The sequence below is a fragment of the Tachyglossus aculeatus genome, chromosome X1 (genome assembly GCF_015852505.1).
Source record: "Tachyglossus aculeatus isolate mTacAcu1 chromosome X1, mTacAcu1.pri, whole genome shotgun sequence".
Taxonomy (NCBI): Eukaryota; Metazoa; Chordata; class Mammalia; order Monotremata; family Tachyglossidae; genus Tachyglossus; species Tachyglossus aculeatus.
In genome coordinates, this window is record NC_052101.1 from 95,604,571 (window position 1) to 95,620,389 (window position 15,819).

Here is a 15,819-nt window from a genome sequence, read left to right on the forward strand (position 1 = left end):
TCAGAATGTCCCTTAACTCCCAAAGGTGTGCTAGCCGAAATGTGCGGTGAAAACCCACATTACGGCAGAATTGAATGAATCAACTAATTTCCTACTAAATTAAAATCAGATCACAGCTAAAAACCCCACTGCAGATTTACCAAGATGCACTCGGTAATCTAACCTCACTTAACAAATGGGGTTGAAGATATACACTAAGCTAATATTCATGTAGTACTCAGTTCATATGTTGTTTTCTCATTTTTTAAGCTCAACTGCAGACAACTGCAAGATACAGGTTGCCCTCATTGTAATTCCCAAAGACAACAGCCTGCACTACAGTTCTTGGTCATTAGTTATCACTGAACTAGAACAGAATACTCAAACCATATGTTCTTTAAATAGAAAATCTATCTAAAAATCTCCTTGTGGACAGGGAATGTGTCTACCATCCCTGTCACACTGTACTTCTCCAAGTTCATGGATATCAGCTAGTTTGATATAAAAGTGAAAAGAGACAAAGATGGGGCTTTAGAAAAATCCACACTTTCACACTTTGTAAAATTTCAAAACAACAACAGCACCTTGAAATACAAGCAAGATGGGTTTTAACAGTTCAGACAGAAGAGAGCAAATGCCTAGTACTGCAGACTTGAAGATTTGGGCTATGAAGGAAGGGAAGAATATTTCAGATACAAACAATTTTGTTTTGCCATTAGCCTACAAAAGACTCAGTTTTACCTGTTCGTGAAAAAGTCAACAAAAACTACAATTAAATATACAGTAAGATGGAACAATATAAGCACAATATGTATAAGTTCAGTCTTGAAGAAAATATCAGTCTAGCCACACTCTACGCATTCAACAATTATTCTTTTAAAAAGGCAGCTTAACGGTACTGAAGAGAAAGAAAAGAGGAGGTTTTTTTTAAAAAAAGAAACACATACCTGATACTCTTCTGTTGAATCTGTTAATCACAGGAGCTGTAAAACAAGAACAAAGCAATTAGCACTGCATAAAAACATTCACTACAGTTAAGAAGGCAAAATAAAAAGCTTATTTCCACCACTTCTCTCTTCTCCTAAGTATTGAAGTAGAGCTGTCATTCCCTTTCCTTACTTGTAATTTAAATGTTTAACTTCTCAAAGCGTGTTTTCCAAAAGCACGTTTAGTTACCTAAAGTGTCGGATATTTGGAATAAAAGTGTTATTCACAAGTGCAAATGAATAAACTGCTTTCTGCCACCAATTACCCACTTATTTGCCAGCAATTCCTCTAACCCCCGTTTGTTGTGTATCACTTTGTCTTCAACAACCTCAGAACCACTTTTTGTTTTGTTATTTCATACAATGATCAGCATATTTCCTGCATTACATTGCTGTACAATCGAAGCTGGCTCTAAGTTGAATCATACCCGTGGCTTCTTGGAACTCGCTTTCATGGCAAAGACAGCGACGTGAAATGGAGGCTCAAATTTGCTCCTCCAAATTCTCTTCCAAAATGACAAAGCCTCCGGATCCGAGAGCAGATCTTGGGCCATGGGTGTCCGAGCCAGGCAAGTGAGACAAAAACCTCAGGGAGTCGGCATCGCCATTCTGCCTCTCCTGCCCCTCTGTAGCAATGTTCAGCGCTTCCCCCCAAGAAAATATCATGGCAGGACTCGTGGGCTAAGGCTAACCCTCCCCGCTGAAATCAATTAACACCGACTGGCAAGAATCCGGGCCCTGAATCTGGGGATGAGAGAACCAAACCTTTAAGATTACATTTGCCAGGTAGCTACTGGCTCTTAAACCATTTTAGCACTTTGGGATTTGGGTCCAGGAATGCCAAAGGAAAAAAAAAAAAGGAGCAGGGTATCCTCAGTCACCAGTCGGTAGCACACAGACCGCCAACTGGGAGGACCTGGCTGGTCCCTTAAGTCCAGACTCCAGGCTTGGGGAATCCTGTGGTGTCCCACCCCCTCTCTCTGCCATCTAGAACCCCGGAAGGGATGGGGAGAGCGCGGACCAAGTTTACACGTACCGACGTGTCCCGCCAGGAGTGGACGGGGCTGGACTTGGACCCTGCAGTCTCAGAGCTCAGAATGGGTCAGGCTGGGATTAGGGTTAGGCAAGGCTGGGCTGGAAACAAAGGTTCCCAGCCCAGGAAGGAATCCACCAGCTGGCCCCCTGAGCATCACTGAACACTTTTAAGACATAAAAGAACCCGACCGGACTAGGATGTACACTGTTGGTCCTCAAGGACACAGGGCACACAGACTCACGTGATGCGACGCATGTTACGCCGGGCCCGCGGCATAACGTAATGATGCACCACTTTGAGGAAGCCGCCGACTGAGGCCAGGGCCACTCGAACCTAGAAAGTGTCTCAGGGGGCGGGGAGGGTCCCCTGACGCTACCGTTTGCTCCAGAGCCTTTGCGTTCCCCTCCCGGGTCCCTGTGAATAGGAGTGCCAATTCCAGGTCGGGGAATTCTTGTCTCACGAGGCAAAGCAGAGGGAATCCAAGTGCTTACGATAAAAATACCCACCAGGTCTCCGGTGCCGTTTCCAGACCAGACCTGCTGAAAATCAGATGAAGACCGCCTAAGTGGGAACCTTTGCACGTGTACCTAATGCACTTCACCCTTTGAAACTTTCTCTTGTTCACACTCCTGGCAATCAGGAGCATTTCTTGGGCACCCTGGGCACAGAGCACTGTACCAAACGCTTGGAAGAGTACAATAAGAGAGTCAGTAGACATGATCCCTGCCCTCAAGACACTCACAACCTAACGCTTGGAAGAGTACAATAAGAGAGTCAGTAGACATGATCCCTGCCCTCAAGACACTCACAACCTAGTCGGGAAGAAAGGCACACAAAGAGATTTCAGGAAGGAGGAAGTAACGGAATGTAAAGATGAATACCTATGCGCTATGGGGTGGGATGCGTGAGGATCCAAGCGCTGATGTGGGAGTTGGGGAAATATAAAGTGGAGAGATTAAAAATTAATCAGTGACAGCCTCCTGAAGGAAATGGGCTTTAAGAAGGGCTTTGAAAATGGGAAGAGCTGTAGTCTGTCCAATATAAAGGAGGGTGGAGTGCTAGGTGGAGGGGGAAGAGGGCACAGTGACTAGTTGGCTGGCTTAACAGAAGCAAACAGTGCCAGCTGAGGTGCAATGGGAAAACAGACTGGATAAGTAGGAAGGAAAGAGTTGATTGAGGGCCTCAGTGCTGCCCTAATGCCTTACAAAGGTGAGGAGTTTCTGCTCAATGGGCAGAGGGACAGGCAAACCACTGGAGGTTTTTGAGGAGTGGGGTGACGTGTGCAGAACGGCATTTTGGAAAAATAATCCGGGAAGCAACGTAAATTATGGGCTCGAGTGGGTAGAGCAAGGCGGGGGCCAAACGGATGGAGAGGAATGGGCAGATCCTGCAACGGGATTTTAAGGACTGAACGTGGGGGTTTCAGAGGGCAGGAGGAGTCACAGATAATGCCATGGTTATAGGTTTGGGGGGCGGGGGGTGTTAACTGTGAAGGGAAAGTTAGGTGACAGAGAGAATGTGAGAAATTCAGCTGTGAAAAAAACTGAACTGGACATGCATCTGTCAGTTCTTTCAAACTCAAAGTGGACTCTTGGTTCCTCGTCTCTGCGAGCTACAGACAGATGTGGGCTTGATGGTCTAGGGCCAGTGGGTGAGAATAGGGGGTGCTTAGACCTCTAAAGGGACCATCACCCAGCCCCTTCAACTGGCCTCGACTTCCCAGAACAGGCAGCTCTCCTTGCTGGGATTAGGCCGCCCAGTTTCTAGCTGCCTCTTAGAAGCTTCCTACTTCTTAGAGTATGAGCCCCTCGCCTGCCCCCCGAGAAATGGAGTGTGTCAAATTCCCACCTGTGTATTCTCACAGTGCTTAGTGCAGTAATAGTAATACATATTATATTCTATAATAAATAAATAGTAATAAATATTGCCACTACTCCAGTCCCCACTCTCATTGGGTTTAGTTTTTCTAACACCGATGAAAATAAGAGGGGTGATGGAGTGTAAGTGCCTTGTGGGCAGGGGTCGTGTCTCTTTGTGTTGTGCTTTACCAAGCCCCCGGGTACTTATCACAGCGCAATATGTTCAGTGAGTGGCCAATAAATACTATAATTGCGGCTGTGGGAGATTTTGTAGTTGGTACCTAGGGCTTTAGGAATGGTTGGCAATCAGACTCTAGGCTAAATAGGATAAAAGTTCTGGGGGAACTGAGGTTGATTTTTCACTATGCCTGAAAGAAGAGGCCTTAAGGGCTTAGGATTGTGAGGCCCAGAAAAAGAGGGCCCTGAGGTCAGGTGATAGTATGTAAGGACAGAGCAATGAAGGCTCATGTGGATTTAATATTTGTCAGTTTTATTCTGGGGAGAAGTAATCAGTGTATGGAGGAAGGTATAAGGGAAGGGGGATGGACTTGGGTTGAGACCAGCTGCAATTCGAAGCTGACCTTAACTGGGGCTCTGACCGCTAACATCTTCAGGACCACCTACAAACCAGTATTAACCAGGACTGCCTCATACTGGAGAGCTGGAAAATATCCTGAGCTTGACATAAACAGATAACAGAAACCTGAAAAATGATTCGTTGCACTGGTGTAGCTGGAGTGGATGGGGAGTCCGAGGGAGACCCATCTGGCCCAGTGATCGCTACCTCTTTTCTGAACTATGGGCCTTTGCGGAAGTTGTGACTTCCAGATTAGAGGACTTCAGGGAACTCTACATGGGGCTACCTTTGAAGATCATTTGAAAGCTTCAAGAAGTACAGAACTCAGCCTGAGCCACCGGGAACATATGACTCCATTACTCCACCATCTGCACTGCTTCCCGGAGCAATTCAAAACCTTGACTTTGGTCTCTAGAACCCGTCAACAGTTTGGATCCTGTGAAATCACATCTCTCCTTATGCACCCACTTGACAGTATTTCAACCAGGAAGTTGCAGCTAATGGTTCCCAAACTGTATCTTCTCATCTTCCCCCTTAAAGCTCCCTGTGGGCAGCGAGCACATCTACCAATTCCATTGGATTGTACTCTGCCAAACACTCAGTACTGAACTCTGCACACAGTATGCGGTCAATAAGAACCACTGATTGACCAGCCAACTGGATGGTTCCCCCTGCCCTCCATCTCAAACTCTCTCCTCTCACTATTCCACCAGATCCTAAATATGTTGCATTTCATAGGAAAGGACAATCTTCTTTTTTTTTTGAAAGATCCTGAGTAATGCAAAAATTATATTTAAAAGACTATTTAAGAAGGATGTTGGTGAGCTGAGAGCAAATGGCACAGGGCCCAAGAGCTAGAAATCTAATATAATTATAAATAAAAAAGTGGCATGATGGAAAAAGATAATTATCAAAGGCAAAGCAACAAAGAAAATGCTCAATGCTGGCTTCCGAAGGTATTACAAAAATGAAGCTTTTTGTGAAAATAATGTTCATTAAGTTCCATCTTAGATCCTTGTTTTCTACCCTTTAAAATTGTAAACAGTAAATAGAAAAAGATATTCTTTTCTCTCAAACATTACTAATTTAGAACTGCTGGCCTACAATGAATCTCGTAAGCCAAAACAATCTGAATAACATTATCACTTGCGGTAAAACCCACAAAATCAATTAAAAACGGAATCAGTTGAGCATGCTGACTGAGCACCTACTGAGTGAAAAGGACTGTAGTAAGCATTTGGGAGATTTCAACAGAGGCGGAACCCATATTCTGCCCACAGGCAGTTTCCAATTTAATGAGGAAAACAGAAAAAAAATGATATGCAAACAGTGGGAGCAGGAGAAAAATCAGGAAGAAGAGCCAGGGGGAGATACCAGAATAAATTGAAATTTCAATTTCAATTGAATAAATTGAATTTATTTATTGAATTTATTCAATACATTTAATAAATTCAATAATAATTCAATAATTCAATAAATAAATTTATTGAATAATTTATTGAATAAATTTATTCAATTGAATAAATTGAAATTTCTGAAATACCAGAATAAATTGAACGCACAAATGAATGCAGGCCTACCCGATTCCAAACAACTGCAAAACGTAAAATCCAGAGCTATGCCTAGCACTAAGGGCTGACGTAGCCCAGGATCCATAAACCCCACCCGCCTTTATGTCTAACCGATACAAGGAATTCGATTCCCTCCCCAATCCGCTCTCTTACCCTTCTCCAAATACAAACCGAAAGCTGGTTTCGCTATGCGATCTGAAAGCAGCAGAGAATCAGAATACGTTCGAAAAGGCTAATAAATCCAGCTAAAAATCTGCGTTTCTACCTTCACTCCAATTCTTCGCTGTTGTGGAATACAACAGAGGACCTCCCTCCTCACCGCCAGTCCCAGCATTCAGGCAAACCCCCGCTCTGCCTCCCCCTACCCTTCCCAAATACCACCATGAGGCAGTGTAGTAGACAAGGCTACTAAATTTGGATAACATTTTTGCCCTAACTCACCCTGACTGTGATGCTTTTAGATGAAACAGAGATTATGTGATAATCACATTACAACTCCTCATTTAGTTAAGGCAAACCCCCGCTCTGCCTCCCCCTACCCTCCCCAAATACCACCACAAGGCAGTGTAGTAGACACAGCTACTAAATTTGGATAACATTTTTGCCCTAACTCACCCTGACTGAGCTGCTTTTAAATGAAACGGAGATTATGAGATAATCACATGACAACTCCTCATTTTGTTAACGCCGTGATATTACCCTTTGAGACAATCGTTTGGTGATGCTTAATATTACAGAACAGTGCATGTGGAGAGTAACTTCATATTATTTTTCCAGAGGTTCTGGAAACAGTTCCAATTTATTACAAGTCTGCCTATGGGAAAGTGCTCCCCGTGATACCACCGTTCAGGATACATCCACTTTTTTAAGGAATGTATTAGGGTTGTATCATGGAGTATCTCTATGCAGATATATGCTTATGTGTTATGGGGGTGCTGTGGATTACTATGACTTGGGGGGTTGGAAATTAATGGAGAAAGATTTTCTGAGGAGACTGAATTTTGGGATGGCTTTGGACATGGAAAGGGTTGTGGCCTGTTGGATTTGGGAGGATGGGGGGCCGGGGGGAGGCATTGCATGAACAAACTATGGGAGGAAGGCAAGTCAACAAGAAGGTACAAGTTTGGAGAAGCACAGTAGCCTAATGGATACAGCACGGGTCTGAGGGCCAGCAAATCATGGGTTCTAATCCCGCCACATGTCTGCTGTGTGATTTTGGACACCTCATATGTAAAATGGGAATTAAGAGTGTGAGCCCTATGTGGGACAGGGACTGTGTCCAACCTGATTACTTTGTATCTATCCCAGTGCTTAGAACAGTGCTTGGCACATAGTGAGCACTTAACAAGTAACATCATTATTAATAATAATAAAAGGTGAGTTTTGGAGAAGCAAAGAGTACGAGCTGGGAAACAGCGGATAAAGAGAGCCCATATGTACGATGGAGACAGCTGGAGTCAATGGCAACAGAAGTTTTGAACAGTGTTTGTTCTATTATGGCAGTTTTGTAACCTCACATTCTAGATATCTTAGTTGCACTCTAACATATATTTCCTACATCCAAATAAGACTGCAAATCTGAATCCTTTTACTTGGGTAGTTCCCTTAATGAAACACAACGCAAGACGATTTAGAGACGACTGAATGAGAATGTTCGTATCGTTACCCAAAAGCATTTATTAAGTGCCCACCTACACAGAGTGCTGTACGGAGCAAGTCAAACAGACGTGGTCCCTGCCCTCTAAGGAGTTTACTATTTAATATAAGGTAATTTAGTTGTCTGCTGTGAAGTGTCTACCTCCTACGCATACCGGCATCAGTGTGGGGCACCGTGTGCGGGAAAATCAACCCTGGAGACTACCTAGGACCTTTCCTATCATTGTCTCCTGTTTCCTTGAATCCCAAACATAAAGCAGGAAGGCTCCAGCAGTTCAAAGACAGCAGCAGAGAAATACTTCCTTTTCAATCAATCAATCAATCAAGAATTTGCATGTCTACTGGGTAGAATGTGAGCCTACTAAAGGACAGGGAACATGCCTGATGCCTACTTGGATTCTTTTCCAGCACTTAGTACAGTGCTTGGCGCATACAACACGCACTTAATACACACTATTACTACTACTACTGCAATAGAAATAGTAGAAATGATCCCTGGACTCTAGGAGTCCGAAAGCTGGGCAGGGGGAGAAGGATGACTGGATGACTGAAGATGGATAGAAGGAAGTAATAGAGTATATAAGATACGAGCATAAATATTCACAACCCTTAAGCGCAGGGGTGGTACGACAGAGTCTTTTGGGGCACGAGCCACATACGATGTCGATGATGTTACTGACTTAGCAGCAACGGTGGGAGAGCTAGCTGCCAGGCCCAGACTTGGTTCAAGTCGGTGTTTATCCCGCTCGGAATCTCCCTCACTGATATCCCTGCCTCCAATCTCTTCCCTCCTTAGCTTATACTGCATGCTACTGCCTGAATCATCTTCCTAAAAACAGTGTTCGGCCCACATCTCTCCATTCCTCAAACCCTCCCAATGACTACCCCTTTCCTTCCGCATCCAAACAGAAACACTAGATCACCGGCTTTGAGGGCCCTGATCGTGAAGAGCTTAAAATAGGATGGGGGACCATGGCAAGCAAAAAAAAGAAAAAGCACATATACAAGTGACAGAAGCACAAACACATGAACAGAGACATGAGAACCAAAAAAGTGATTTACATATATTGGTATAAAAATGAGAAGGGGTGAGGTTATTATGGGAAGTCTTCATAGGTGAGGTGGACTTGGGATAGTGGTCTGAAGTAGGGAATGAACTGAATTTAGAGAAGAGCAAGGGTATAAACATGCACTGGCTCAGAGACAACAGTATTGTGCGTATGGAGGAAAACATAGAAAAGACTGTTCTGGGAGAAGAGGAAGCGTTATCGTAGTTGTTGTGGCACTTACTATGTGTCAAGCACTGTTCTAAGGTCTGGGGTAAATACAATTTAATCAAGTTGCACAGAGACCCTGTCCTACGTGGAATTGATATAACTGTTCTAAGGTCTGGGGTAAATACAATTTAATCAAGTTGCACAGAGACCCTGTCCTACATGGAAGGCTTCTTAGAAGGGGAGTGACCTAATCAGATTGAAGCTTGAGGAAGATCTATATGATGCACCCACAGAAATAATAATAATAAAGATGATGGCATTTATTAAGCGCTTACTATGTGCAAAGCACTGCTCTAAGCGCTGGGGAGGTTACAAGGTGATCAGGTTGTCCCACAGGGGGCTCACAGTCTTAATCCCATTTTACAGATGAGGTAACTGAGGCCCAGAGAAGTGAAGTGACTTGCCCAAAGTCACACAACTGACAGTTGGTGGAGCCGGGATTTGAACCCATGACCACTGACTCCAAAGCCCATGCTCTTTCCACTGAGCCACGCTGCTTCTCTATGTATGCAGACTGACTCACACAGGGAAGAACACAACCCAAGAGGCACACAAATGCATTCGCAGAGAAAATGAACGATAATATTATAAAGGAGGAAGTGTTGTTCTTACATTTCTAACTGTTTTTTTTTCTTTCAGTTTACTCTAAGGCCTCTGATGGGGTGGGTGTGACCAGAAAAGTACAGATGAGTTTAGCCTGGGCCATGGATCCCTATGGAAGGGAGAACTCCAGGGAGCTAAGCAAGAAATGGAGCAACAGCAGCCAACGTGAGTAAAGGTAGAATTCAGCTCCTACAGCTGCAACCATCATACTAATTATGGTATTTATTAAGCTTAACAGATTTCTCATCCCCCCCCAACCCCGTTTTCCCTCCCTACTGCTTCACTCATTTACTCAGTCCCACCCCAAGTCCTTAATTACTCAGCCTCCCCCCCAACCCTACATTTATGTCCATAACCTTATATTCAGTTGCTTCCCTTACCTATAATTTTCCTTTCTGTCTTCCCCACTAGACAGTAAGCTCCTTGAGGGTAAGGATCAGGTCTACCACCTGTATTGTACTCAAAGTAAGCACTCAATAAATACCGCTGACTGATCGACTGAGAAGAGAGTTTCTATCATTGTCTCCCGAACTGGGGACTTGGGTTAATTCGGTTACAAAAACTGCTTCTGCCCTTGCACTTTGTTTCAAAGCAAACAAAAGGAAACACATTACACAGCAGGTGATAAGCATATGGAATTGGTTCCCACAGGAAACTGTGAGGGATGAAAATATCAGCAAGTTCACGAGTAATTTGGTTTGGACGCATTCTTGGATGAGTAACCTATCAGTGCAGGGGCTAATGGAGAGACAAGGAAGGTGGTGCAGGCAAAAATTTGGATTTATCTGACGATCCATTTGGGTGTACGTCAAGAAGGGCAGACATCACACCGTTTCAGCAGGCATCCTGTTGCCCCTGCTGGAGACCGAATACTGGGCTGGATGGTCCTTTGACCTAAACTTAAAAGGAAATTGCTTAGGATCTTATTCTTCCTTCTAAACCAACGTTGCCTCAGTTTTGTCTACCTGTATGCCCTATAATTGTATGCCCATTAATTGTATCTCCCTCATGCGTAAGCTCTTTGAAGGCATGGATGGTGGCCCAAAAGTGCCCAGGGCATTGTCGGCACGCGGGCACTCAAATCTAGCCAATTCTATGACACAGGAGAACTGTGCTGTACTCACTCAAGCACTTAGTTCAGTATCCTGCACAAGTAAACGCTCAAATACCATTGACTGATTGTTGAGGAAATCAGAATTGAATTTATAACTGGAGGCAGTGCCCTCCAAAATTCAACTACAGGTTCTTTGTGGGGGTTTTTGGAAGGGTTGAGGGGTGATATGAGGCAGGGAGTGTGGTAGAAATGTGTATATACCTATAATTCTATTTAGTTTGATGGCATCGACACCTGTCTACTTATTTTGTTTTGTTATCTGTCTCCCCCCCGTCTAGATGTGAGCCCATTGTTGGGTAGGGACTGTCTCTATCTGTTGCCGAACTGTACTTTCCAAGAGCTTAGTATAGTGCTCTGTATACAATAAGCACTCAATAAATACGATTGAATGAATGAATGAATTAATTAATACAATGTATTAATTGCACACAGAGTAATTAATTAATTATGCAATTAATTAATTGCACACAGAGTAAGCGCGCAATAAATAACATCGATCGATTGACTGATGTCCTTTGGGGAGGTGTGGAGGAAGGAAGGTGGGTTGAGTGGGGAAGAGAAGAACAGGGTGGAAAGGTGACTAGATGAAAAAGTTTGACAATAAAAAAAATAAGATCATGAGATCATAATTCAGTACGCTGCCGTGGACAGTGGCATCGGGATGCTTGGGGATACCATGTGATGGTTGCCTTTCTTGGAATCCAGGCCAAATACTCTCCCAAGCATTTAGTACAGTGCTCAATAAATACCACTGATTGATTGATGCTCGGGGATACCATGTGATTGTTGCCTTTCTCGAAATCCAGGACCTGGCAAGGGTGACCACCCAAATCTCCCAACAGCCATCATAAAACAGTGATTACGCCAGGAAACGCACTGAGAGCAGATGAATTTTGTTACAGTTGATCAGAAAATTGGTGTTTACTTATTACACGACATACATTCTTCCAGAATGTGGCTCAAGGCTGACGGCAAAAGGCAAATACTCCCTTCTGGGCCTTTTGTGGCACATGTTTAGTCTGCGGCCAAGTAAACCAATTAGCTTGAATCGGGGAAGGAGCGTTTGGGGAGTTAAGTCACTCCCGAACTATTTGGATCGTGATTAGCCTTATCTCCTTAGTACTGACCTAGCCGAAGTCTCAAATTCAGAATACTGGAATTCACATTCTCGTTAGCTAGGGTGCCTTTTGACTCCGGAGAGAATATGGTGCTCTTTAACGTCCAAGTGGGCGAGCGAGCTATTGGGTTCGACTTTGGCAAGTGAAATTAGCGCACAGCCGGGTCAGAGCAGAGCAATGCTAATCTCTGGTGGCACTGAGACTCGATTTCCGACTGTGCTAACAAGTTTTCCCAAGAGGTGCTGGGACAGTCAATACAGGTGATACAGTCAGCTGTCCAGGGGTTGCGTTCTTGGAAAAAACCCATGTTAAGGAAAACTCTCACCCCATGTCTGATGCTGTGCAAATGTGTACACCTGTTTCTTCTGACACTGCGTGGAGCTACATTCGGGCAATGTGCATCAACAGAATGCCCCTTAATTCTGCCGCTGCAGTCTATACAGAACGCATAGCGAAAATGTGCATTTTTGGCAACTTTTTCCTGTGATCTAAACCTGCGCAAGGCTAATCAGCCTCCTGCTAACAGTATTTCTACAAAATCAGAAGGGCACACAGATTTTTAGACTGTGAGCCCACTGTTGGGTAGGGACTGTCTCTATATGTTGCCAATTTGTACTTCCCAAGCGCTTAGTACAGTGCTCTGCATATAGTAAGCACTCAATAAATACGATTGATGATGATGATGATGATGATTTCCATAGATTTAACAAGCTGATGTGCATTTAAACCTGCAGCTGATGAAACCTCTTTGAATTAGGAGGTAAGGGTACTGTGTCTCAGTGTGATATCCCGAGATTCATTCATTCATTCATTCACTCAATCGCATTTATTGAGTGCTTACTGTGTGCAGGGCACTGTACTAAGCGCTTGGGAAGTACAATTCGGCAACAGAGACAATCCCTACCCAACAGCGGGCTCACAGTCTAGAGGAGAGGGAGACGGACAACAAAACAAACATGCAGGAAGCAATAGTCGTGTGTGCAGATGGCTCCTAGGTGGCAACTGGCAGGGAGGCCTGGGGCAAAAGGAATGCATACCACCTTTGCCTCTAATAATAATAATAATAATGATGGTATTTGTTAAGCGCTTACTATGTGCAAAGCACTGTTGTAAGCGCTGGGGAGGTTACAAGGTGATCAGGTGGTCCCACGGGGGGCTCACAGTTTTAATCCCCATTTTCCAGATGAGGTCACTGAGGCCCAGAGAAGTGAAGTGACTTGCCCAAAGTCACACAGCTGACAGCTGGTGGAGCCGGGATTTGAACCCACGACCTCTGACTCCAAAGCCCAGGCTCTTTCCACTGAGCCACGCTGCTTCTGGCCCGAGGATATCCAACAGTTAACCAGACTAGGATGAGCGGGAGAGAAATGGCTAGATCAGCTCCTTTCCCCCATTCCACACTTCCCCTTATACCGGCTTCACGGATGCCAACTCCACCCTGCCCTACCTAGGCCCAACTCCTCCACTCTGCCTCATGTAACCACAAATCCCAGAGGAGTGGGGCTGTCATCAAAGTGGTCCGGGGGCAATGGTGGGGGGGCAATTAGGAAAGGCCCACCAGGCCACTGCTTTCTCATCACTATAGACAACATCACCATCCTCCCTGCCTCCCAATCCAACAACCTCGACATTACCTCGGTTCACCTATCTCATTGAACCCACCTATTCAGTCCATCACCAAATCCTGTCAGTTCTACCTTCCCAACAGCTCCAAAATCCACCCCTTCCTCTCCATCCAAACTGCCACTATGCTGGTCTAAGCACTTATCATATCCCACCTCAACTACCACTTCAGCCTCCTTGCTGACCTCCCTGCCTCCAGCCTCTCCCCTCTCTAGTCCGTACTTCACTCTGCTGCTCGGATCACTTTTCTTAAAAAAAAAAAAAAAAAAAAAAAAATGGTTCTGCGCACATCTCCCCGCTCCTTGGAAACCTCCGGTGGTTGGCCATCCATCTCTTCATCAAACAGAAACTCCTCACCATCAGCTTTAAGGCACTCAATCAACTCTTTCCCTCCTACTTACCCATTCCTCTCCCACTCTAACACAGTCTGCAACTTTTACTGTTGTACTGTATTCTCCCAAGCGCTTAGTACAGTGTTCCGCACAGTAAGCGCTTAATATGATTGATTGAAACTTTGCTCCTCTAACACCAGGCTACTTACTGTACCTTGCTCTCATCTTTCTCACTGACAACCCCCGGCTCACACCCCAAATTCTTGCCCCTTCATGTCCGACGGACAAGCATCCTACTCCCCATCCTACTATAATCCTTTCTCCTCCAGGAAGCCTTCCCCGACTGACCTCTCATCTCCCCGGCCCATTATCCCTCCCTTCTGCATTGCCTTTGAACTTGGGCCCGTATTCCCTCGGCACTTTGAAATCGCCTCGCCCCCATCACATTTATGTAAAAATCCTTATACTCTTTCGCTTCCCCTATCCCCTATCTTAATGCATTTTCAAGTCCACCTACCAATTCTACTGTACTTTTCCAAGTGAATACTGCAGCGCTCTGCACCCAGTGAGTGCTCAATAAATACCACTGACTGATTGATCGATCACTTCCGTAGCCTCAAGCCCATCTCCTGCAGGTGCACGAAAGTGACCGTTACTGTTGGGAACTGAAGAAATCCTTGCATGTGGCCACAGTGGTCATTTTGGAAGCGATGGAGGTGTCGGAGTGTCAGAGATAAGCCTCCAGCTCCCTGCCTCCCCATCTCTTCTGTGTCTTTCATGGAAAGCACAATTTTGCTAATAGAGTCCAAGTCCTCAAATGCCTTAGGTGGTCTCCTGATTCTGGAAGAAGCTCGTCTTTGTTACTCATTAGGTATTTTCTCATAGCCACTTTCTTCACTCCACCATATCCCAAGGGTTGGTTTGAAGGGGATTAATCAGTGATAGTTAGAAAGAAGAAAAAAAAAAGCTAGCCCTTACTGCAATGAAAATGCTGTTCTTTCACATGTACTGAATGTCCACAAAGTGTAAAATGACATGTTCCAAAAATGGATGTACCGAGAAAACACCTCTACGTGATAAACTAAAATGACAACAGAATTCTCCTCTTAAATCACTGAAATATAATACGGGCGCTGCAGTTTTAACATGCTTCGATTGAGCAAATGTTAGCGCAAACAAAAAGTGCCTAAAATACAAAGGGAATATGAGATATCCAGATTTCTTTCCCCTAACTTGCTCACCCATGGGCTTCACACTGAGTTGATTTTTTGAATGCCGGGAATTATGCTGACAAGGAAAGAAGTGCATTTCATTAGGCATGGTACATCTAAAACTGTTGCTATGGAAACAGGCAAACAGCACCAGGGCACACCACTTTTATCTGCTTCTTTCATACCTTGTCCAAAAGCAAATTAGAAACTTATCAGCAGCATAATTTTAAAGTGATTAGGGGGAATTTTTACTTCATTGGAGTTTAAAGCGCATTCAAAAATCCTCAACAGAGCTTGAAAATATCTTCTCAAAATCTTTGCTTTATTTTAAATATTTGTCTTTCTTATTGGAAATTATTCTGACTCTTCAGTAAAAGGTTACATTTTCTGTATGTTAGAACGCACCTCAAAACAAATTCTACTAACTTGATTTTTCTATAGAGTACCACATATTCATTTTATTACTGTGAGAAAGTGCTGTTATTAAGCTCAGGGATCATTTGAAGGTGTATATTTCTGGACAAAGGATCTCTCTACACTGCCATTCAAAGCAGTACAAAAACTGAGCCTGCTTCCTCAAAAAGGAGTATTTCAATATTTGGCATCATAAAATATTTTACATTTCCTTCTTCAGATACTGAGAGTAGAGTAATAGCTTACGAATAGAACCTACTTGCAATAGCCTTCATTAAACCTTCTCAGGACTTAAGGAAATAAAAGAACTCTGAATACCCAGTCCAATTTGCTCTTTACACTTCTAATCACTCTCAATCAATTCAACTGATTTCCCTCAACCTGGAGTTTACCTAATTAGATGAAAATTATTTTTCACCTATATAAACAGTTATTTCATATACAGAGGAACCAGAGGGGGAGA

General features: G+C 44.0%; 1 protein-coding gene across 1 annotated transcript in view; it reads right to left on the reverse strand.

Moving 5' to 3' along the window:
- PRKAR2A (protein kinase cAMP-dependent type II regulatory subunit alpha) overlaps positions 1 to 15,819 on the reverse strand; it is a 163,607-nt gene that overhangs the window by 83,723 nt on the left and 64,065 nt on the right. Inside the window, 1 exon segment of the mRNA XM_038772105.1 lies at positions 927 to 962. Coding sequence (XP_038628033.1) covers positions 927 to 962 — 36 coding nt within the window.